Genomic DNA, 26,173 nt, shown 5'->3' with positions numbered 1-26,173 from the left:
GTATTAACTCAGAATTTTTTTAATTCACCCACTTTGGTTGAGCAGGGCTAGAAATAATTACTTTTATTCACTGGTCACATGGGCTGTTAACTCAAATTTTTACTGGTCATTTGATAATGTTTACTTCAGACCAGTGGATATGAAAACGACTGGCCCAAATTCCACATTCAATAATAATGAATCATGTTTATGATCAGGTCTAGTATCTTGTTTAATCAAACTAGCATCAACAGCGAGTTTAAAAAAGTTATAATCTTAACTATGCTTGTCCATGTTTTCACTTAAACTTAGAAAATAGTTGGTGTTATTATTACTTTTTTGTCATTTGTGAAAGTGTAATGTCACTGGATTACGAAAGTGTCACAAATTAGACAACTCATTATAAGAGACTTGCAGCTGAAGACATGTTGAATTTACAGAAGTTTTATATCCACAAATGTAGGGAATATTTCCTCCACAAGTTAATTTCCTGCTATACTGTATAAGATGAAGGTTATTTCTGTATAAGATAAAGGTTATTTCTGTATAAGATAAAGGTTATTTCTGTATAAGACAAAGGTTATTTCTCTATAAGATAAAGGCTATTTCTCTATAAGATAAAGGTTATTTCTCTATAAGACAAAGGTTATTTCTCTATAAGACAAAGGTTATTTCTTCTCTATAAGATAAAGGTTATTTCTCTATAAGATAAAGGTTATTTCTCTATAAGACAAAGGTTATTTCTCTCTAAGATAAAGATTATTTCTGTATAAGATAAAGGTTATTTCTCTATAAGACAAAGGTTATTTCTGTATAAGACAAAGGTTATTTCTCTATAAGAGAAAGATTATTTCTGTATAAGATAAAGGTTATTTCTCTATAAGACAAAGGTTATTTCTCTATAAGACAAAGGTTATTTCAGCACATTGTGACCCATTAGCCTCCTATTTATTCATATCTTTATTCTCTTTCAATAGGCAGATTTGGAGCAGTATTTCAATCTTGCAAAACCAAGCAAGTGTTCTAATGAGACCTGTAACTCTACCAGCTTCAGCCCACTCACAGATACTGGTTAGTAAACATTCAGCCCACTCACAGAGACTGGTTAGTAAACATTCAGCCCACTCACAGAGACTGGTTAGTAAACATTCAGCCCACTCACAGAGACTGGTTAGTAAACATTCAGCCCACTCACAGAGACTGGTTAGTAAACATTCAGCCCACTCACAGAGACTGGTTAGTAAACATTCAGCCCACTCACAGAGACTGGTTAGTCAACATTCAGCCCACTCACAGAGACTGGTTAGTAAACATGGACAATCTGTGTTGTACTTCAAAAAATTGAATTTTAGGGGGCCAGATAAGACCCTAGTCTGTTATACTACTTGAACAATTTTTGTTTAGAAATGATGATTGAGACATACCTGTATTCAGTGATTTTACTGGAGAACTTGTCGTGTTGTCAACATTTTCTATAGAGGATATAATTTTATGAACTTTTTTCTGTACATCAAATTCCCTTGAATATTCTCCACAAACATTTGGTCTCGCAGTTATTTCTTTCATTCGGAATCCAGAAGAAGTATAGTGTTCCTTGAATAAAACACAGACAAAGGCTGGTGTAGTGGAAATGCTATTAACAATTAAGTATGCTGTTATTTTATATAAACATTGATTTTCCAAAACAATGAATTTTGTAAGTTACAAGTTCCCAGATTTTTCTGTACCCACCAGGTGGCCAGCCTCAGAAGTGTTGTAATTATCAGGAGATCAAGATTCAGGAGCAGGTTCAACGTCTGGCAGTGGGGACCATCCCAAGGTCAATGTGGGTGGTGGTGCTGCATGATTTGGTGGACCGGTGTAAAGCAGGCGATGATGTCATCATCTGGTCAGTCTGAACACTTCTTGTTGGATCTTTTTTTCATGAAGAATGAAAAAAGGCAGGAAAGGTCAATGACTCCGTTCAAGTGATTTATGTCAATAATCAACAATACCACAAAATAGTGACACAGATATTTTGAAAGGGTTTCATTGTCTTGAGCTCTTACAAAGTGTGAAAACATCAGATCTGGTCTGTAACTTATATCCAGCCCATATCTTTTCCAACATTTTAGCTCACCTGAGCTGAAGGAGTTGCATGTACTTCCTTTAATTAAGTCTGTCATCTGTCAACTCTTCACTTTTTTGAATTCCTCAAAAACATGTCAAATTTATAATAGTTGTGCATTTTGTTTGAATCATAACCCCAGAACCACTAGAAGGGATTAAATTATAAAAACATTAAATGTTCTAAACTTTTGAGTTTTTTTTTATATCGTGTGAACATTGTTGCCTATGGGCCTCTAGTTGTGTCTTTAATTTTCTAGTGGCACAGTGAGGCGAAGATGGCGTCCTACAGCTGTTGATTCTAGATGTGACATAGAGATGGTCTTAGAGGCAAACCACATACTGGTCACTAATGAACAGAGGAACACCGTGCTGGTCACTCAGGAATTGGTAGGTTAAAGGTCGTCTATATCAGAGTCCAGGACAAACAGAGGAACACTGTGCTGGTCACTCGGGAATTGGTAGATTAAAGGTCATCTTTATCAGAGTCCAGAACAAATTGAACATGTATGTCGATAATCTTGAATAAATACTACATGTAGAGATATTGATGGACTGATTCATGGCGAAGAATATTCGCAGGGACAAAGGTTGTCTCAAACCTCGTGAAAATTTCTTGCTTACAAATTAAAGTTGGTGTACAGTATTTAAAGCAAATTTTTCTTGTTTCTTCAAAGTTAACCAATGCATGTTTTTTGGCATTCATATAAGATGGATTGTTCCTATTGGAAGACTAATTTTCCTGATAAAATGTTTGATTTCAGAAGTCAGAGATTATGAAGTTCTGGGAGGACAACAGGATGGACCCCCTGAGGGCCAGGAACCAGATTTTGGCCAGTTTTTGTCCACAAGTATACGGACTGTATGTGGTGAAACTGGCCGTCGCACTATCACTAGCAGGAGGGGTGCAGGTAGAAAATCATCATCCAAAGTAACGTTAGGGTCACTATCAAATCACCAGCAAATAATCTCTACAAGAATTACAGTATTTACATATGTATATTAAACATTGGTGCGAGATCTTTATCATTGAATTTGACATATAATATCATATGTGACAGTTTGATTTACGTTTAGTCAGCAGTTCTAGTTTTGTCATGTTCATAGTCAGCATTAACCAACTGTTGTTTTTTTTTTTTTTTATTTAGCGCATAGATGAGTCAGGCACCAGAGTCCGTGGAGAGATCCACATGCTTTTAGTAGGAGATCCAGGTAAACAGACAGACATATAGATTATACAAATTATTTACAATCTCTATTGGTAAACAGACAGAATATATAGATTATACAAATTATTTACAATCTCTATTGGTAAACAGACAGAATATATAGATTATACAAATTATTTACAATCTCTATTGGTAAACAGACAGACATATAGATTATACAAATTATTTACAATCTCTATTGGTAAACAGACAGAATATATAGATTATACAAATTATTTACAATCTGTATTGGTAAACAGACAGAATATATAGATTATACAAATTATTTACAATCTCTATTGGTAAACAGACAGACATATAGATTATACAAATTATTTACAATCTCTATTGGTAAACAGACAGACATATAGATTATACAAATTATTTACAATCTGTATTGGTAAACAGACAGACATATAGATTATACAAATTATTTACAATCTGTATTGGTAAACAGACAGACATATAGATTATACAAATTATTTACAATCTGTATTGGTAAACAGACAGAACATATAGATTATACAAATTATTTACAATCTGTATTGGTAAACAGACAGAACATATAGATTATACAAATTATTTACAATCTCTATTGGTAAACAGACAGAACATATAGATTATACAAATTATTTACAATCTCTATTGGTAAACAGACAGACATATAGATTATACAAATTATTTACAATCTCTTTTAGTTTGTAGTTTTTTTTTGTCTCAGCACATTCTAAAAATCATTTACAAAACAGATAGGTAATATCAAGACTTGATTTTATAATGCTCCTGCAAACAAAGTTTTGATGGGTGTATTTGAATCACATGTCTGTCTGTAGACATTTATTATCTGGAGATTTTCTTTTCTGTTAGTCTGGACACACACAGGTGTACAATGCACTCCAATCTAATTAGAATTAGATGTTAGATCCACTCGCGTACCTGCACACATAACGTTATGTATGCGGGTACGTGAGTGGATCTAACATCTAAAAACTTTGTATTTTTATGTACAGTAATATCTGAATGCTGTCATATTTTTGCAACATGGAGAGATGCGATGTCCATAATACACAGGTTGTTTTTGACAAGACAGTTTTTGTCTTACCCCTGTCCAAAGTTATTTGAACAATATTTAAGTGTGTGTAAAAAATCATATGGAATTTGAGTAGCAAATTACAAGGTAATTTAGAAAATGTCATAGTCATTTGGAGAAAAATGTATGTAATTGTCTTCATATTTGACCAGAAGGTTGTCGATATGAAGATTTTTGCCTGATCCTGACCGATGAAGGGGGGGGGGGGGGGGGGGGGGGGTATAAGATCACAATGATAGTTCTAGTTTTAAAAAAATTACGGTATTTTGGGTAGTTTTTGGCATCAAGAATATTTGTTTGACTTGTCTCAGCAAAGTAGTTTGAAATATTGGTGTTTTATTTCTTGGCAGACTTTTATTAGGTCACCTGAATTCATTCAGGTGACCTATTGCTATCTGTTTTTGTCCGTCGTCGTTCGTCGTGCGTTAACATTTGAACATTTTCAGCTTCTTCTCTGAAACCCCTGAACCAATTTCAACCAATTTTGGCATATAGCATCTATGGGTGGAGGGGAACAAAAATTGTGAAATTCGTGGTCCCTGCCCCCCTGGGGCCTGAGGGGTGGGGCAAAAACCATCAAAATGAGTGTCATTTTAAAAAATCTTCTTCTTTACTCCTGGACATCAAGAAACCAAACTGTGGGCATAATTATAATGAGTGTTGAGCCCTTTACCAAAATTGTGAAATTCATGGCCCCTGGGGCAGGGGTTCTTGTGTTAGGGTGGGGCTCTATTGGTCATATAGTGAAAGTGTAGAAATTCTTTGAAAATCTTCTTCTCTGTCTCTGGGTATGAAGTAGACAAACTAATAGCATGGTAATGATGAGCAAGGATGCCTCTTTATACCTCCCGCAACAAGTTGTGGGGGGAGGGGGGTATACTGGAATTGGGTTGTCCGTCTGTCCGTCCGTCTGTAGACGCAATGGTTTCCTGGCTCTAAAGCATTATCCTTTCCACCTACCGTCACCATATCATATATATGGACTACCCATGGGATGAAGATGTTCCCTATCGATTTTGGGGTCAAAAGGTCAAAGGTCAAGCACACTGGACATCGAAGTAGCAATATGGTTTCCGGGCTCTAAAGCGTTATCCTTTCCACCTACAGTCACCATATCATATATATGGATTACCCATGGGATGAAGATGATCCCTATCGATTTTGGGGTCAAAAGGTCAAAGGTCAAGCGCACTGGACATTGAAGTAGCAATATGGTTTCCGGGCTCTAAAGCGTTATCCTTTCCACCTACAGTCACCATATCAAATATATGGACTACCCATGGGATGAAGATGTTCCCTATCAATTTTGGGGTCAAAAGGTCAAAGGTCATGCGCACTGGACATCGAAGTAGCAACACTAGGAAAAGAGGTAGTTTATACCTATTACCAACACCCTTTGGGAGATTGGTGTAAGCGGGGGGTATTCTTAGTGAGCATTGCTCACAGTACCTCTTGTTATACCCCCCGCAACAAGTTGTGGGGGGGGTGGGGGGGGGGGGGGTGGGTGGGGTATACTGGAATCGGGTTGTCCGTCTGTCTGTCCGTCCGTCCGTCTGTAGACGCAATGGTTTCCGGGCTCTAAAGCATTATCCTTTTCACCTACTGTCACCATATCATACATATGGACTACCCATGAGATGAAGATGTTCCCTATCGATTTTGGGGTCAAAAGGTCAAAGGTCAAGCTCACTGGACATCGAAGTAGCAATATGGTTTCCGGGCTCTAAAGTGTTATCCTTTCCACCTACAGTCACCATATCATACATATGGACTACCCATGGGATGAAGATGTTCCCTATCGATTTTGGGGTCAAAAGGTCAAAGGTCACGCGCACTGGACATCGAAGTAGCAATATGGTTTCCGGACTCTAAAGCGTTATCCTTTCCACCTACAGTCACCATATCATACATATGGACTACCCATGGGATGAAGATGTTCCCTATCGATTTTGGGGTCAAAAGGTCAAAGGTCACGTGCACTGGACATCGAAGTAGCAATATGGTTTCCGGGCTCTAAAGCGTTATCCTTTCCACCTACAGTCACCATATCATACATATGGACTACCCATGGGATGAAGAGGTTCCCTATCGATTTTGGGGTCAAAAGGTCAAAGGTTACGTGCACTGGACATCGAAGTAGCAATATGGTTCGGTTTGTCATGCCATTTGTTTTTTACACTCAGAAAAGAGGTAGTTTATACCTATTACCAACACCCTTTGGGAGATTGGGGTAAGCGGGGGGTATTCTTAGTGAGCATTGCTCACAGTACCTCTTGTTAAAAATTGTGAAATGCATGGCCCCTGGATCAGGGGTTCTGGTTCTAGGGTGAGGCTCTATAAGTCATATAGTGAAAATGCATTATTTCTTTGAAAATCTTCTTCTCTGTCCTTGGGTATTAAGTAGACAAACCAATAGCATGGTTATGATGAGCAAGGATGCCTCTTTCAAAATTGTGAAATTCATGGCCCCTGGGTCAGGGGTTCTGGTATTAGGGTGGGGCCCTATTGATCATATAGTGAAAATGCATTTTATTTCTTTGAAAATCTTCTCCTCTGCTACTGGGTATTAAGTAGACAAACTAATAGTATGATAATGATGATCAAGGATGCTTCTTTCAAAACTGAAATTTATGGCCCCTGGGTCAGGGGTTCTGGTGCAAAGGCAGGGCTGACCACATAGCTATTCAATGTTTCTTCCATCCAAAAGTAAAATTCTTATATTTAAACACAAACCTAATTCAAACATTGGAAAGTTGTTACATGATACTCAGGTGACCTATAAGGCCCCTGGGCCTCTTGTTTGATTAATTATCATCATCCACCAAAATGCATTAAAAAAAATCCACTGCACGAGAAATACCTGCTACATGGTAATGCATTGTAGGGAAACAGTTTGAGATGAAGTAGTTTACTATGTTTTTATAATTTTAGGTACAGGAAAGTCGCAGTTTCTGAAATATGCAGCCAAGATAACCCCCAGGTCCGTGTTGACCACTGGGATAGGGAGTACTAGTGCTGGACTGACGGTCACAGCTGTGAAGGTGATAAGTCGTATCCAATTCTGAACTGTACTTAGTGAATAATTGATGCAGGTAATCTGGGGAAGGGGTGGGGTTATAAGTTGTCTTTGGTACATATCAGCAATAGCATTATGTAAATTTTACTTATATGTAAATTTAAATATTTGTACAATATAGGAACACACTGATCAATTTATATGAGACTAGTTTATATGTCAAAGAAATTTTCCTATAAGGTTTATAAACCTCATGTTTACATCAATATCTGCTCTTACCTGTATCAACTTTTTTCGCATTTAAAGAGGTTCACACATGAGATTTGGAGTAATGTGAATTTTTTGGGAAGTATATTTCTGATTCCTATTTGGAGGACAATACGCAAGATCGCGACTACTTTTTCTGTCTTGGTTTTAAATTTTACTTTCCCCTTTCAAAGTCTCGTGAGACCCAGAGTTTGCGAGAATTTGGGCATGTTGGTAAATAATACCAGTTCTGCAACTTTTGTCGTGATCGATTCACCCGATTTTAACAATGGTGTATTGTCATTGCATTGCAGTAGACTGTAGTTAATGATTCAAGAAAGAAACATAATACGCAGAAATATCCACAACTGATAGATTTTAATGGAAATGTGGTGGATTTTTTCCCACTGCTGTCAGCCAGGAAATTCCCAAAGCTGAGAAGAGCTTGCGTCAAAATATATAGCTTCGCGAGCTAAATTCAGAAGTTCATTTTTCCTGTATCCAGACGCTTTTACACACCTTTCATCTAAAAATGCTTTTAATTGTGGAAAGCACGTGGAGGTTAAATCGTCTTCCGATGCCATGTTTTGAATAAACAAAAAATGCCTAAGATCGACATGATTTTCTGGACTTCTTTACAAGAGAGTTCCGCTAACTCGGTATTTACGATCTTGCGTATTAGGAGATTAAGAAGAAGAACTGGGGTCACAATGCTTGATATTGAGCTACGTGTACAGTGTTCTAAACATGACCTTTTTGCACTTAAAATTGATACAAGATATATTCAATTAAACTTGATTTGTCTGTTGGTGTCAACACAACAGCAACACAAATCAATCATTACATGAAATAGATACATTATCATGTCTTTTAACAAGACATATTAAAAAAAAAAGAGTCTAATACAAGTAATGGAAATAAATAGTGACCTTTTTGCACTTGATATACGAAACAATTCATGATATCAAATTTTAGAGTTTTAAAGGACATGTATTAGGAGTAATGTCAATTTCTATAATTTCACATAATTTTCAAGGTCTTTGTCTTAAAATTCAAAATGGAACTCGAAAAGTTGGGGGTTAATAGATATCAAATTTTTAAATCATTGGAGAAAATACTGAATTTTTATACAAAATTTGAAAAATTGGTGTTCTGTTTGGGAAAATATATCAACCAAATTAATAAATTACAACATTTGAACTAGTTCCAAATCTCAACTACTTGTATCATAAATTATAAAACTGAAATACACGTAAAGGAGTATAAAAATAGAAGATAAAATTGGATGAAACTGAAGCTGTAATATGCAGATTTAGAACTTTTTGATTAATCAATCCCTCCACCACAAAGTATAGTCCCTGCCAAGTTTAACCAAGTTTTTATTTTTCTCATTCGCTGTTAACATAACATAGAGAACATATTAAACAAGCATTCAAAAACAATATTCACGCATGCACAAGTAATTCATATAAATATATATTACAATTTTGATAATGAATAAATACAATGATAGACTATATATACATTTAACCCGGAGGGTTTACTCTCTCGGTAATTAATTGTATGTATTTACACAATTTTAAAAGTAATTTTTCAGTTTTGGATGCAAATAGATTATGAAATTTTATAACATTAGGTCTAGTATGAAATATTTCTGGTATATAATGTCGCCTAATATCATTTAAAGCAGGACAAATAAGAATATAATGTATCTCATCTCCATTATCAGAACTGCAAATATTACATTTTCTTTGATTTGGATCTATATCTAGCCACCTTCCCATTTCTATGGGTAATTTATGATTTGTGGTTCTAATCCTGGTTAATATACGTTGTTTATGTATTGAAATATTTGTCAATATATATTCTTGACATTTAAAAATAAGATTTGTAAAAAGTCTGTAAGTTATACCTTTAGAAGATTCGTTGCATTTAGATACCCAGTCTTGAATAAACTGATCTTTCAATCTTTGTTTAACATGACAGATAATCCAGTTAGTATTCATTTTGTCAACATTATACAATACAGTAGATATTCCACAGTCATCTAATATTTTGCCAAAACTCTTTCAAAATTTGAACTGACACAAAAATTTTCAACTGGATAGGGTTCATTTATAGATGTGTAATATGTTTGCACCAATGGAATCAGTATTGAACCAGTAAATTTTTAGTTATAGCATCCGGTACAGTTGTGCTCAAAACCTCAGGAGCTAACTTCCTTAAATGATTTTCTTTGGGCTGCAAAATATAGATAACTCGTAAACAGAGGTTTAACTTCTTTAAAAAAAAACCACCCACCTTCAATCACATTCAGTTTTGAGAAATATCAATGACATCATCACCCTAAACATTTTGTGAAGTTTGTTTTTAAAAATGTTGATGAAATACATGTAGTTTATAGGAACCTGTTTTGCCCACGGCGTTGTATCTTATGAATTGCCATCTTCAACATGAATTTTGCTATTTAATAGAATTGTCAATTAACAGGACGGTGGGGAGTGGCAGTTGGAAGCCGGAGCCCTTGTGTTGTCAGATGGGGGATTGTGTTGTATTGATGAGTTCAGCAGCATTCGTGAGCACGACAAGGCCAGCATTCACGAGGCCATGGAGCAACAGACTATCAGTGTGGCAAAGGTAAGACTCCATTCTGTAGAAGTAAGAAACGAACATTCATAATCGTTATGTTAAAGTGTGAAAATTTATTATTGCTCTAACGAGACACTACGAGGCATTTTATGAAAAATGTTTGTAAAATATTTTTGTAGCTTTCATCAGTTTTATTATGAACTTAGCAAATTAAATTATAAATGGTCCATCACCACAGGCAAAATTTAACCTGTTGATATAAAATCCACGGTAAAAGAAACACCTACAAGCTAAAATCATTGCTCTTTTTCATGTTTTACCTGTATTTAAATCAATGATTTTTTCCCCATGATTACTGAGCCTAGTGGGTCAAACAGCCATTACTTGGACAAGTCACTGACGTAGGTCATATCGTGCTGTGTCAGGTCTCTTGACCATCGTTCCTGTAATCCTTCACATGTGTACCACAGGTCGAGGTTCAAAGTCTTCCCATTTCATACCATATGTCTATTTTTTGTATCATAATGGGATGTCTGACCTTTAAAGCATTTATTTAATTCTGATTTTCTAACAAATACACTTTATTATAAAAGAAATAGACGGATAGAAACGGTTGTTTAAGTTTGTCGTTCATGTAAGGGTTTATATGATTCTGAGTGCACGTTTAAAAACAACAAATGATGCATCACCATAGAGAATGGATACAAGACGATCGTGAATTGTAAATCACCACTCGTTAAGATTTTCGAGTGTCCACTATTTTCACTCACAATTTTTTCTAATTAACTCACATTTTGTGAGTATTTCTTGCTAATTTTACCCCTGTCCATTAGAAAAACATAGGAACATCCCATCTGTGAAATGTTACAACTCTCTAATGTCTGTTTTGTTAGTTTCTTCCATTGTCTGTTATTTATTTCACATAATTTATTGTCTTCTATCCTCCTACCTACACTGTACTACACATCAGATGTAAATAGAAATCATGTGATGTAAACTTATCTTTAATGAACATGAAAATCTTGGAAGGTTTTTAACAAGTGTTTGATGGGTGTTTAATGCTGATTAATGGTACAGTATCTTTGGTGATTACAAATGTACATAGTTTTTATTCCTGTATTGATATATGACAGGTGCTTTTGAGCCACAATGCTTCTTTAAGTGACATATATACATGTACATGTAAGTACTCTTTAATGATATATATTTCATATGTATGTATATTTCTATAGAAAATGAATTTTTGTAGGCCGGCATAGTTTGTAAACTGGACACTCGAACTACTATTCTAGCAGCAACCAATCCCAAAGGTCAATATGATCCAAATCAGGTGGGTCATTTACACCTGTACCAGTAACTCTCCTGACTTTGTGTGAGAAAAGTTTGCTTTTGTTGTCTTCCCTCTTCTTCAGGACTATCTACATGTATGAACTGTTCCTATACTCATGTTCTGAGATAATGCTTTATGTAATTTGCCAGTGTGGAAGTGATGTCTTGTTTAATCTATAATCAGTTTTTAAAATTCAGTGCATTGATATTTTCACAATTTTTTTTTTTTTGTTATTCATTATGAAAATGAATAAAGCAGCTTTGAAAGATGGCAACAAAATATATTTTGTAAATGTCACCATAATTTGTGTGTTACAGAGTTTAAGTGTGAATATCGCCCTGGCCAGTCCACTGCTGAGCAGGTTTGACCTTGTTCTGGTGTTACTGGATTCTCAAAATGAGGAATGGGACAAAGTGGTTTCTAGCTTCATTCTAGAAAACAAAGATCCTTTAGGTAATGTAATATTTCATTTTAGAAAACAAAGATCCTGTAGGTTTATCATGTAATATTTCCGTTTAGAGAAAGAATATTACTAAAAAATGGGAAAAGTTTGCAGTGGTTTAATTTCTTCCAACTTTATGAAGGCAGTGATTCGCAAACTTAAACCATCATAGAAATAATTAAGAAACCCTATTACTACATGGAAATCTATAGAAATAATTAAGAAACCCTATTACTACATGAAAATCTATAGAAATAATTAAGAAACCCTATTACTACATGAAAATCTATACTATATGTATTGACCTTTTCCACACTTATGTATCAACATCTTAAGTTATTTATTGTATATATAGATTTATAATCTCGATGATAGAGAAAATAGGATATGGTTTAGCTGGCTGACTGTGTAAATTACTCAATGCAGAACTTTCGGGATGTGCCGGAACAACCGATTATATTTGACGTTTATACACCACAGTCACTTGATAATAACAAATTGTAGGGTAAAGTTGACATCGATACAAATGGTGTTTCACTAGCAGATGGTCCGTAAAGAGCTATGCGCTGTCTTACGATGACGATCCAAGTCACACTATTAGTGCTTAGTACTTGGGTGTAAATTAGATGAAAGGGAAAAGGCACATTTAGACGCATATCATTGGGTGCAAGGTGTGAAGTTTTACTGATATCCTCAAGATATTCCCTAGACTTATTTCCCTCGCCAACTCACATAATTTAATCAAATGCATTTTCCTATAAAATGGTTGTAGTGACTCCTTTCTTTTCAAATTAACATTTAAATACAGGAATTTGATAATTGAAGTATTTGAAGTATTCCATGTTTGTTTACTTTGTTGTTATTGTTATCCGGAAGTGACATGCCCTACAAATTACGTTAAACACTTGATAAAAGTCAAGAGTGGATCTGTATCTCGAAAGTCCCGTATTAGAAGATTAGTTTGTTATATAGGAGATAAAGGGAAAGGCAACCCTAACCACACTGTTTCCTTTATGAATAGAGTATTACTTACTGATATCGTAAATGGCAGTCTTTAGCAACAAAAATCCTTGCTTAACAATTAAATCAATATTAATCTATCATATATTTAAAATTACCCGCCGGTAAGAGAGCGGCCATTGAAGTTTGATTTATGATGTCACACCGTCGCTTCCGGTTTATTTCATCAGCAGCTCTGTAAACATGACAAGTCACGAACAGTTAAATTTGGAGCTGTATAGATTTGAGCCCATTCTTTCGCAAGAAGAAATTAAGAAAAGAAGACTTTCAGTTGTGTTGCAGACCTGGCAGATAGTACACATTTCTTCGTACAAATGTTTCGAACCTGAACTTGTCATTACGCAAATGATCAATCCACAGTGTACATAGCCTTTTCTTTTCAGATCTCTTGGTTGGGTCAGGAATTTCGAGGAAATTTTTTTCCACATCTCCCTTTTGCATTAGTGTAATTAACTGCTTGACAGGAAGGCATCAACCTATTTATTCGTAAAATGTACCTCATGCACATCTTTGATGATCTTAGAATCTCATCAAAACCGGAACAGACGGTATGACGTCAAAATTATTGATTTTTGTGGTCTTGAATACAAGAGTTCCACATCATGACAGCCTCTATAGAAGGTGGGAATTTCAATTTTTCATGTTTTCAAAGTACTAAAACTTCTAGACCGTATATCAACAGAATAGTATGACAAATTTTTATCATATAATTAATCATATCGTAACATGTAAAACAAAAAAATTTGGGTTGCCTTTCCCTTTAATTATCATTATTGAGTACCCAAGTGCGTAAATCTACACAACACATTTTCCTTTTTTTAAATTTTTTTTTGAAATATTACTCCAGACAATTTGGGACAGTGCAATTTATTAATTAACCTACTGGTAGGGCTATAACATATAAACGATAACTCTTAGACATACTTTTTGCTGAAATCAATAGATGCTATTTGTGTCAAGGACATAGATTTTCGAAAAAGGAAATTTAAAATAAAATTGAACTCTCATAAACATGGCTATGGTTAGAATTCATGAAATTGAGCCGTAAGTACTGAAGGTATTGTTTATAAACATGCACAACTAACTTCTCTTGCACCTCACACACTATGAAAATTTCATTGTGTAATTTCTTTTCCAGGTGACATTGACCCCAAGACAATATGGAGCATGGAGAAAATGCAAGCTTATCTTTCTTTGATAAAAACCATTAATCCTGAACTCACCCCGAATGCTATAAGGTGAAGCTCAAACTTCATGATTTATATTCTGTAAACCTATATGAGGTTTCTTAAGTAGCACAGTGGTCATGTATATTTCCCCACGGTTTCAATTCTCTTTATTGGCAGTGGTTGTTTATGAGAGGATGTGGTGGTTACACATTTAAAGGTTTTTCTCCGGCTTCCTCCCACACTAATGACCCCCCCCCCCCCCCCCCTCCCCCAACTTTTATCTGTGCTAAACAGTCGGTACCTCTCTTGATATTTCATAGGCTGTCGTGGTATTTACCATCTAAGCTGAATAAGGATTTGTACATTTATCTACAACTACTTTGTAGCTTGTTTAAGTGTGATGGTTGCATTAGTTAACCAGAATTAAGATTGGATAACAGTACATGTATTATTAATTATGTAATGAATATATCTTACCAACTGCATTTTTGTTTTTAAAATAACAAATAATTTAATATATGAGAAATAAAACTTGCACCTGATTTTGAGCAATCATATAAGATACACACTGACCTGAAACAACTATGACGTCACACACAAGTGACGTAAGAAATTTTATAGTGCGTGTATTTGTCTTCAATGTATTGTCAGTGGTAGCCATGTATACATAAAAATATAACCAATGTTTTGTCCACATGCGGTTTTATGGTGGTCAGACGGGTTCAGTCGCCAGTGGCATGATAGCTCAATTGGTGGAGTATCTGACTAGTAATTCTGGGAACCTGGGTTCGAATCCTAGTCTGGTCCATTGCATTTTTTCCCTTCCTGTTACATTTGGTGCCACTGATTGCCCCTAGACTTGCAGGTTTGCCTGCCAGGGGGTAAAGATCCTGGGTTAATACATGTACCTTTAAGTGTGAAGACACTTAAAGAGGGAGGAATGTGGCAGTCAGTCATGTTCGATCACTGTTGGCCAGATAGCTTAGTTGGTAGAGCACCTTACTTGAAATTCGGGGGGCCTGGGTTTGAATCCTCGTCTGGTTGGTTGCATTTTCTCCCTGTTTTAACTGTTGGAAATTTATTTCTTTGACTGGATTTTTCAACTGTGTTACTGAGTAGTCTGCCACTTCTAAACCAAATTAAATGTGAGAAAGGAAATAACTCTTCTATTAATTGGTATAAGGACTAATGGCTACCACTGACAGTGTATGGAATGTATGTGGTCTTCATGTGATCAGTGTAAACCAATGATACTATTGCAATTTTTGCAGGAGGGAAGATAAATGTTAATGTAAATGCTTTACGTTTAAGGGTCTTGGGGCAGTATTACAAAGCACAGAGATTAGCAGATGACCGCAATGCTGCCAGAACCACTATGCGCCTACTCCAGAGCATGATTCGACTCTCTCAAGGTAAAACGCTGTATTCTTTTTGTTTAATTAAAAGATCTAGGTTAAAACTATGGGACTAAAAGAGGTTAAGGTCATACATTTGTCTCAAGGTCAAATATGCTGAAATTGAACCTGACCATAATCTGAATGTAGTTTGTCATAAGTACATATTTTTTGTTAGCTCTCCTTAGCTGAAAGCTCAAGAGACCTTTTCTGTTTCTTTGCAAACTTAGTCTCTGATCAAAAATCTGCTGGGAGTCTGATAGTTGTTATTCAGTTAATAGACTTCTCATATTTTCAACTTCTTGAGAACCAGTGGGTCAATTTGACCAAGGGATTTATAAAGGAAAATCTTCACAATAACCATGATGGTATAAAATGTCAGTTCACATGCAAACATCTTCATGTAGTGCACATTCATGTCGCTTCACAGTACACAGCATGACCTGCTAGGCTAGGACAGGGCCACAAAGCGGGTTAAAAAGGTCTACAAAGGAAATATTCAGAAAATCCTCTCAAGAAGAGCAAGGATACAGTTTATCAATATGCAAACATCCTCATGTAGTGTAGATTCAAATGGCCTCCACCATGACCCCTAGTTTGGCAACAGAACAAATTCAAGTTTTACTTTGGGAAAAATACAACTGTTTGGGTTAGGGATTTGACCCACGAATCTGTTGGATGAATGAAAGGTTGTTAAGAGTTTTTAAAATCTTTGTAAGCTATACATGTACCTACTGTGAAAGTATATTAAAAGTTATGTAGAACATAACAGATTAGTCCTTACCATGAAAGTTGTGTTTTTGGTTGTTTGAGTTTTCTTTTGAAATTGAAAGGTTGTTGGGTGTTTGGAATAATTTAAATGTAAAATTCATCAACAGTATTACTGATAAAAAGTCATATGCAAAAGCGTCCAAAAACAGATTTGACCATGAATATAGATTTAAATCTAGAAGCATTGATAACACCATCACTCAGTGTAATATAGCCTCAGAATTCATCCCTTACTGTTGTCTTCACAGCTCACGCTAGGTTAATGTTCCGAGATGAAGTCACTGTGGAAGATGCAGTTGTTGCAGTCACACTCATGGAATCCACCATGCAGGTACTTGTTCTGTGTGTAGTTATCTACCATGCAGGTACTTGTTCTGTGTGTAGTTATCCACCATGCAGGTACTTGTTCTGTGTGTAGTTATCCACCATGCAGGTACTTGTTCTGTGTGTAGTTATCCACCATGCAGGTACTTGTTCTGTGTGTAGTTATCCACCATGCAGGTACTTGTTCTGTGTGTAGTTATCCACCATGCAGGTACTTGTTCTCCATGTAGTTACAGTTAACCCTGCCACTTTGGAGACCCAGGCAAGTTGTTCTCTCCTTGACCTAGATAATCAATCCCTTGAGTTGACCTAGATAATAAATCCCTCGAGTGGGATTTCCTTATCCCACTTCAATACTCGTGATAAGAATCTTATGATCTTTGATGTTTACTGGAATGCAAGTGTGTAAACTAGAGCAATACAGAAAATCTGAAGTTTTTGCGATCCTTTCCCGTGATTCATTGTCCATCCTGTAATTTGATTGGTTAAGCAAAATACTTTATTTTTCAACAATATATGTTGCTTCATTGCACATTGTAACATCCTTAAATCTTGATGTTTTGTTTAGAATTTATCTTTAAAACAATATTAGAACCCTGCATTGAAAATGTGGAAGCCCTTAGTAATCACATTTTCTGTCTGTCTAGTAGGTGTACAAGAACTCAAAGTTTTTCTACTGTAATGTTTTCAAAGTTTGTATAGAAGTACTTTACAATAAGAGAAAGACTTGAATTTTGGGATTACATTGCTATGTACATGTAAGTCTAATTGTATATCTATTGTGACACAATAACTCTAACAATTTTTATCATAACGATTTCAAATTTTATATTAAAGAAAGTAGACCATAAAAGAAAGACACCTTAGGGTCCCACATTGAAAATTAGGAAGCAATATTTAAATCACATTGTCTGTCTGTTCATCGTCACTTTTGTTGTGACAAGGTATATGGAATAGTTTTCAACATGAAGCTTTCATATCTTACACAAAAGTACCATATACTCCGTTTTTTGTATTTTGAAATTAGCAATTAGTCAAACCTGTATTAAGAGACTGTCCAACGGAGAATGGAAAAAAGGTCACATATGACAGGTGGTCTCTTAATACAGGTTGCCTATTTTCCGCAGTTAATGGATAAAATTTCGCAAATGATTTGTACAATGGAGAAAATGACTACTTGTATTTGGAATTTATCATTAAGAATATCAAGTACGGTTTTAATAGTTGTAAAATAAAATTAATAATACACTGTAGTTAAAAATCTAGAATACAATGTGTATCATAATTTTTTATTCATCAGAAATTACATTTAATCTATTTAACGTAGTTCCACACTCGTGTGACGTCATAGGATTTTGCAAAGTCAATAATTTAATGATAGGAACATAAATTTTGTTGGAATCTTTTTCAATAGTTATTGTAAAAAATCTTGTTAGCCATAAAATATTTCAAAATTCTTAGTTATATTTGAATAGTCAATTATATGTTTCAAAATATTGAATCCAAGGACAATAACTCTGTTTTCATTCAATTATTTATCAAGTCCATAATGCGATATATTTCCTTTATTTTTGACAAACACTTTACCAAGGTGATAAGGAATCATTATCTGTGTTTTTTCATGAAATTACATACAATTTTAATCCCGAGTGATTTAAATAGCTCAGCTGTATGGTGCCAGACTTCAGTTTTTTATGGGGGCATACATAATCTGGAAGCTATAGATTTGAAATTATTAAGGAAAGGTATGGATTTTTCCCCATGAATAACTATAACAGATGTAACTCTACTAATATAAACAGAAAAAATGATATGTAAACCATGCTATAAGGAAAATGCGTCCACATTTGTTTGTTTTTTAACATTTTGGGGAATAACGCTAATTTAATAATTTTCCACATATTATTCTAAAACTTGATGAACATATTGAAAATGACATGTGTTTTAGTTATTGACATGTTTCCCGATAAATAAATGCAATTCAAAAAATATTTTGTTGTTTTTATATTAAAATAAAAACAAACTACTGTTTCCAATGAATTTCATAAAAATCTACATCGGAGTATATGACTTTAGTGATGTATGTAATGAAAATTAATATGGAAACCCTTAACTGTTTTGCCTTTTTTCATTACTCTGAATGTTAATTTATTGATTCCAAACAAAAAAATGCTACCTAAACCCCACAAATCCAGGACTAAGGACCTACCTTAAGAATGATAAACTTTGCATGCATTTCATATTATACATTTACATGAGATTTAAAAATTATTTATGAACTGCATGTAAATTTTCTAAAACTTATAAGCAATTTGTTGTAAAGGGTATTTATGTATAGCCTACTTGTACAGTGTAACTAAAAAATGCAATGCTTGTGGTAAGAAAGCAAATGGTGAAGTGTTTCGTCTCCTTTGGTACAATACATGCTGGAAATATGTTATTTAATTTGAGAAACATTAAATAATTCACAATATCCATTGTACATGCACAGCAAATCTTTTAAGCTTAGAACTAATGCAGGCAAATTTTCTTGAACTCGGATGTGTCAAATACTCGGGACATGTCGAAGTGAGCCGCTAGATCCGGTCATTATTCTGGAAACCTTGAGTGTCTCATGCAGGAAAATTGCGAATACTCCGTTTAAAATTTCAGTCCTAAGCACAATATTCACCTGATTTATATCACAATCGGGCAAATTTTTTACTCTGTTGAACATAATGGTATAACAAGTGGTAGATTTTCATTTCCGATTTAGCCTTAAAGTTTGTCGAAATTCACACCTTCAAATACCCTGATCCTTGATTTTGTTAAATAAACAATAACTCGGGTTTTATTAATTAACCACATACGACACTGCATGTTGACAGCTTGGGTATAATAATTTATTCGGAGGGCAGACTAAACAAGATCATCGCCAAACTGTGCGTATTAAAACGAAAGTGTTAGGGGGCGATAATTCCCAGAATAGTCGTGTGTTTGAAAACGAAAGTGTTAGGGGCAATAATTCCCAGAATAGTCGGCTCAACCGAAATCGAAAGTAGTAATCCCGTTGTAATCGAAAAATGTACAGTCGTTAAATAGAGGTAAAATTTCGTGAAAATACACGAAAAGGTTGTAAAAATCATGGTCGTTGGTCGCGTCAGACAGGTGGTCGTTTAATACAGGTACAATATATAGAGTAACGTCTTGGGGGGAACTTTTTATGGTCACATACGAGTGAGTCGCTTAATACAGTGGGTCGCTATGGCAGTTTTGACTGTACTTGTATTAATGCAATCAAAGAAATTCAACTAACTGAATCTTTGTAAAACTACAAGCACACAGGGTATATCAATATTTGAAATGAATGTGAATTTGTTTTTTGATACATAAGTATATAACATACCCCGGTAAGATATCAACCTTGTTATTGTATAGATTACTAATTACTCTCTCTCTCAATTTCTTTAAGATATTCAACTGAGCGATGAGGTGATGCCTAGACTCCACTTACTACATTCTGATTGAACGACAGTCAGTCAACTTTTCTGGAGATAATGTGTAGTCCATGCTCGAGAGTAGTTGACAATATAACTTTGGCCTATTTTGGCAATTTCCAAAGATTCATTGAAATAAAAATTGCTTAATTTAAGTACATTAGTCTACATTGCTTAAATAAGTTAAAATGAGATGACTAGTGTTTTATCCAACAAAATTAATGTTGTATCTTGTAGACCCAAATTCGACAAATTTGTGTCCTTGCCCCCCCCCCCCCCCCCCCCCCCAACCAACCAACCAACCAACCAACCAACCCAGCTACATGTATATAGTACTTGACCGATAAAGGAAGACACCTATGCATATTCTCAGGCCATCATTTTTAGACTTGTTTCATTGAAACCAGAATAAGTTGCAATATAAAAAAATTAATAGTTTTTTAAAAAGTAAGAAATATTTGATGTTTTAAAGGGAGCTGCCTTACTTGGTGGTGTCAATGCACTTCATACTGCATTTCCTGAGAATGCTGTTGAGGAATACAAAGTACAAGGTAAGCTTAGTAGACTGATGGGGAGTCTTAAAACTCGAATTCTGTTTCCTGTACAGCAAATTCAAATCCTGTTCCTGTAAAGCAAATTCAAATTATGTACCTGTAAAGAAAATTCAAACCCTGTTCATGTAAAGCAAATTTTAATCCAGTTCCTGTCAAGCAAATTCAAGTACTGTTCCTGTAAAGCAAATTCAGATCCTGTTCCTGTAAAGCAAATTCAAATTATTTACCTGTAAAGCAAATTCAAACCCTGTTCATGTAAAGCAAATTCTAATCCAGTTCCTGTAAAGCAAATTGAAGTCCTGTTCCTGTAAAGCAAATTCAGATCCTATACTTAAATATCAAATTCAAATCCAATTTCTGTAAAGCAAATTCAAATTCTGGTCCTCTACAGCAAATTCAAATTCTGTTCCTGTAAAGCAAATTCAAATCTTATTCTTGTAAAGCAAATTCAAATCCTGTTCCTGTATAGAAAATTCAACTGTTTAAATTCAAATCCTGTTCCTGTATAAGAAATGCAAAGCCTGTTCCTGTACAGCAAATTCAAATCCTGTTTAAATTCAAATTCTATTTCCTGCACGCCAAATTCAAATTCTATTTCCTGTACAGCAAATACAAATCCTGTTCCTGTACAGTAAATTCAAATCCTGTTCCAGTACAGTAAATTCAAATCCTGTCCCTGTACAGCAAATTCAAATCCTGTTCCTGTAAAGCAAATTCAAATTCTTTTTAAATTCAGATTATGTTCCTGTTCAGAAATTCAAATCCAATTCCTGGAAAACAAACTCAAATTCTGTTCCTGTAAAGCAAATTCAAATCCTGTTGTTGTTAAGCAATTTCAAATCCTCAAATCCTGCTTCAGTAAAATTCTGTTTCTGTAAAGCCATTTCAATGGACTGAGTAGACAGATTTTGTCCATTGTATTCTAGTAGTGTGTTTTAGATCAAAGTCTTTTATCAGGGCGTCTGCATTGCAAATGCAGGAGCCCTATAGTAATCACATTGTCTATTAGTTTGTCAACATTTGTTTTGACACAATAACTCAAGAGTTTTCACCGATCCACTTTCAGATTTTGTACCTAAATACTTTACAATGACAGAAAGACACTTATAAATAAATACTTTACAATGACAGAAAGACACTTATAAATAAATACTTTACAATGACAGAAAGACACTTATAAATTTGGGGGTCATATTGCTTTGTTTGTTTGTATCCATCAACACTTTTAATATGATGCAATCTAACTCAAACATTTTTCACCATGTTTTCAAATTTTGTACAGAAATACTGTAATTTAAAATGAAAGGAAGATGCTTGTAAATTATGGGGTAATTTATCACTTTGTTTGTATGTATGTCATGATATAACTCAGTCTTCATCAGAACAAATTCAAATTTTAAACAGGAGTTGACCTTAAAAAACCCCCACCTATTTACTAGGGCCTTGCATTGAAAATATTAAAAACCCTAAAGGAATTACACTGTCTATCTGTTCCTCTTCACTTTTGTTGTGACGTGTTAACTTGAATAGTTTCAATATAGAGCTTTCATATTTTATATAAAGAAGTTGATCATTAAAAGAAGACACTCATACATTTTGGGGTCAAGGTCATAAAAGTCCTTACTATGTGAATATTGTGATATGATAAGTAGAAAAGTTTTCAGCGTAGACTTTCACATTTTAGACTAAAGTTATTGATGGCTAAAGATTTTGTTCTGTCTGTCCTTCTGTCTGTGATTACTTTCATTGCGACTTGATATCTTAAATAGTTTTAAAGTGTTATATTTTATATTAAGATAGTTGACCATTAAAGGAAGACACAAATGTATTTTGGAGTCCAAAGGTCAAGGTCACAAAAAACCTTCACTCTTTCTTTACTTTCTTTCATTGTGACAGGATACAGTATGTTGAAAAGTTTTCAATATAAAGCTTTCATGTTTTACACAAATGTAATTGACCATTGAAGAAAGACACATATATTTTGGAATAATGAGGTCAAGGTCACAACAGATCCTCAATCCAAGTTATGTACACAATTTCTTGACAAGTTGTCAACAGTTTTTATATTCTGCAGAAAGGTAATTGTTTATTAAAAGAAGATACCTATACATTTTGGGCATCTGCCTGTCTATTGTGAACATTTCTCAGCAAAAAGCTTCTCATTTTATACAAAGGTAGTTAACCAGTATAGAAAGACACTCGTAGATTCTTTGTTCATGAGGTTGAAGGTCAATGTTACAGCAGACCCTCCCACTTAGTTTACTAGATTTAGAGCTTTTACATTTTCTAAAAAGATATGCTGTTGATCCTGAACGTGGAAACAACATCACTCCATTCCGTCATTGCAAACATTGATGAATTCGATGTTATTGCCACTAGTACACGTAATACATTAATTAAATTCTCAGCGAGGTACTTTCTGACTAAGTCAGTTTCCTAGTTTCACTTTATGCAAGTTGCTTTAATAAACACAGCAAACTTCAATTTGTCCTCAATTTTCTTCAAAAGTTGTCTTAAGTTTTAAATTAATGAATACACATACATGTACATGTAGGAACCACATTTAGAATATATCTAGTGTACATAGGAGATATATATAGTAATTATCTTTGACATTGATTTTGATTACATGGTCATATAGTGTTGAGTCTACAAAACATGGATCCAAGACCAGACTTGAATTTCTTTTTGAGCAAATATTGCCCCGCACCTAAATCCTCAAAAAAAAGGCTGGATAAAATTCTACTTAAACTAACAATTAAAAACCTGTTGACCTATTGTATGGTACATATGTTGAATGTAAGCATGAGATGACTGTAAGATGGTCCATTGTTGAAGTATGAATTCTAAATGTCTCTGTATACTCTGCATTACAGCTGACCTTGTACTAAACAGACTGGAATTACATGATCTTCTACAACAGGAAGTGGCAAGATTGTCTGCTCTTGAATCAGCTGAAACTAGCGAAATTCCAAATAGAGCTGAGTCACAAGACCAGAATGATACTCACAACGACTCTGTCAGTCAAAAGATATCAAACATTGAAGAAGTTCAAGATACCGAACATAACCAATCATGTAGTCAGGAAAAAAGTGATGTAAGAAATGTGAGCACAGATCAGGACGGAATTCTGACAGAAACCAAGGAGAACATCTGTGATAGGTCACTCCAGGATTTATTCAACAGTAGCACTGTAGATGGGGACATTACGCCAACAGTAGATAACCGTCCTCTGACTTCGACACAGATTTCACGTCCTGTTCGAGACTCTGGGAGAAATCAGTTGGATGTCTCTGAAGTGAGGTGTTCATTGACAAATGTGATCTCGAAAACAACAGATCTCGCCCCTGATATAGCAGAGTCCTCTAAATTCAAACAAGTTATAGAGCAGAAGGATGAAGATAAAGTGAGTTGTGGAAATGATAATGAAGAAAATGGTAATACAGTCGAAACACAAGCGGGAAAGCTTGTGTTCAGTAAACCGTGCGATCAAACACTACGGATCAGAAAACAAAAGAACAAAAATCTGATAAAGAGTTTGAAACAGAAGGTGGATGAACAGAAAGACAATGGATTAAAAGAATCCTCTCTCCAGCTTAACACCAATTATAAAGAAGAGGAAAGGTTTCAGCATCCCGAACAGAACTGTAGCGAACTGGAATGTTCCCCCCAAACTCCATCAGGTCACGGAAATAAAATTTCTCCCTCTACACTAACCAAACTCAAGAAGTTCCGGAAGAAGGAATCAAATGTAAAATGTACAGATTTTAATCATGAACCAGAGAAAAACTCGGAAACAAGAAAAGACGGCTGTGATAATGTAAGTGATTGTGGAAAGGAATGCTCAGGGACTGTGCTTTCACAGAGTTATGACGAAAAAACACAGCCCCAATCTAAAAATATTTTCAAAGTTAGCAAGGACAAGGGGTCATCCTCAGACCAGTCTATAGATACAGTCAACTCAATATTAACGGAGAAATCTCAGTTTGGTGAAGGAAACAAATCTTTGTCTGTTCCATCATGGCTGACAAAAGTAAATTCCCTCAAATCTTCAATTTTCAAGTTAGATTGTGAAGACAATGAAGAATTAGATGATTTAAACATTGAGTTGGATTTTAATCCATCAAAGAAAGTCAAAATGGGGTGAAATAAAGTATTAAAAAGTATTTAACTGTGTATGAGTTTTATATGGAGTAACAAGGGATATTGGGATAACTGCATCTTCTGTCCCACTTTACATCAAGGCCACAACTCTGTAATAAAGAAACATTCATAGAGAAACTTGTACTTGGCACAGAAGGTGCTTATAACAAGATGATGCTAATTGAGTCTGAACCATATTTATTTGGCCATTGTCAGGGTTCACCAGTAAAAAAAAGTCCAGGCCACAACTCAGAAAGTTCAAATCCTAATAGTGGTCCCTTACCTGGCTTAAGTCATGGTTTTAAAAAATACACGAGAATATTTGTACACAAATCTTTGACAAATTGTAGCCTTGTGGTTCTTGAGAAGCCCCCCATGCAAACCCCCATCTCTTATTTTCATTATTTCTTATTTATCCTTCAACGGAAATTGTATGGTCCTTCATTTGAACAAAATTAAATCTCCTGTACCGAAGGATGTTTTGAGCCAAGCCTGGTGAAATTGACTTTGTGATTCTTGGAAAGAAGTCAGAAATATGAAAAGTTTACATATGACAGACAAAACAATGGACAAAGAGCAAGATAGAATAAACCCCCCTCCCCTCTCCTCCATTTTCTCTAGAATGTAAGAGAGTAAAGCTGCAGGATGGTCACAGATGTGAGCAAATTTAAGGTTTCAAAAGAAAATTTTGTGTTAGAAAACATCAAGCACACATTTGCCTTTGTACCTTTTTTATAGGCTGGTCTTGAGACTGAAAGCACAAGTGAGGTTTTCTGATCACCTGCTGTCTATCTGTATGTCTGTAAACTTTTCACATTTTCAACTTCTCCAGAACCACTGGGCCAAACTTGGCAAAAAGCATCCTTGAGTGAAGGGGATTAAAGTTTGTTTAAATGAAGGGTCATGCCCCCTTCAAAGGGGAGATAATCATGAAAATACCAAAATAGGGTGGAGTCATTTAAAAATCTCAAGAACCATGGGACCAAAAAAGTGGAAATTTATATGGCAGCTTCCTGACAAAGTGCAGATTCAAGTTTGTTAAAATCATGGCCTGCAGATTCAAGTTTGTTAAAATCATGGCCCCCAGGGGGTAGGGTGGGACCAGAATAGGGATCAAAGTTTTACATGCGAATATGTAAGGAGAATCTTTAAAAACGTTTTTCTCAAGAAACACTGGACCAGAAAAATGTAAAATTTGAATTTTTCATGGTTCGTGGTTCAAGTTCTTAACATGAAAGCTTCCTGACGTAGAGTAGATCCAAGTTTGTGCAAATCATACACTTTATAAAACGCATCATATTTGATATTGTTACTTT

General features: G+C 35.0%; 2 protein-coding genes across 4 annotated transcripts in view; one reads left to right on the top strand and one right to left on the bottom strand.

Annotated features, from left to right (window-relative positions):
- Window positions 1-1,848, bottom strand: part of LOC125683787 (endoplasmic reticulum chaperone BiP-like) — a 17,041-nt gene extending 15,193 nt beyond the window's left edge. For 2 of the 3 annotated variants that reach the window (XM_048925251.2, XM_048925248.2), the window contains exons 1-2: window positions 1,711-1,848; window positions 1,404-1,572 (exon numbers count right to left, since the gene is read on the bottom strand). The gene's annotated coding sequence lies outside the window, so the exon portion shown is untranslated. Of the gene's footprint in view, window positions 1-1,403; window positions 1,573-1,710 lie in introns of those variants that run through there. The other variant, XM_056140451.1, reaches the window with a different exon arrangement.
- The window catches only part of LOC125683786 (DNA helicase MCM9-like), a 34,370-nt gene extending 9,490 nt beyond the window's left edge, over window positions 1-24,880 (top strand). Inside the window, exons 6-19 of the mRNA XM_056140450.1 lie at window positions 957-1,050; window positions 1,714-1,867; window positions 2,346-2,475; window positions 2,850-2,996; window positions 3,234-3,297; window positions 7,315-7,424; window positions 10,136-10,282; window positions 11,484-11,564; window positions 11,882-12,017; window positions 14,165-14,264; window positions 15,507-15,607; window positions 16,609-16,691; window positions 20,633-20,711; window positions 23,591-24,880. Coding sequence (XP_055996425.1) covers window positions 957-1,050; window positions 1,714-1,867; window positions 2,346-2,475; window positions 2,850-2,996; window positions 3,234-3,297; window positions 7,315-7,424; window positions 10,136-10,282; window positions 11,484-11,564; window positions 11,882-12,017; window positions 14,165-14,264; window positions 15,507-15,607; window positions 16,609-16,691; window positions 20,633-20,711; window positions 23,591-24,861 — 2,697 coding nt within the window. The 3' untranslated portion in view covers window positions 24,862-24,880. The remainder of the gene's footprint in view (window positions 1-956; window positions 1,051-1,713; window positions 1,868-2,345; window positions 2,476-2,849; window positions 2,997-3,233; window positions 3,298-7,314; window positions 7,425-10,135; window positions 10,283-11,483; window positions 11,565-11,881; window positions 12,018-14,164; window positions 14,265-15,506; window positions 15,608-16,608; window positions 16,692-20,632; window positions 20,712-23,590) is intronic.
- Window positions 24,881-26,173: the final 1,293 nt, after the last annotated feature.

The sequence above is a fragment of the Ostrea edulis genome, chromosome 6 (genome assembly GCF_947568905.1).
Source record: "Ostrea edulis chromosome 6, xbOstEdul1.1, whole genome shotgun sequence".
Taxonomy (NCBI): domain Eukaryota; kingdom Metazoa; phylum Mollusca; class Bivalvia; order Ostreida; family Ostreidae; genus Ostrea; species Ostrea edulis.
The sequence above is the reverse complement of the archived record's forward strand: the minus strand, read 5'-3'. Positions and strand labels throughout refer to the sequence as shown.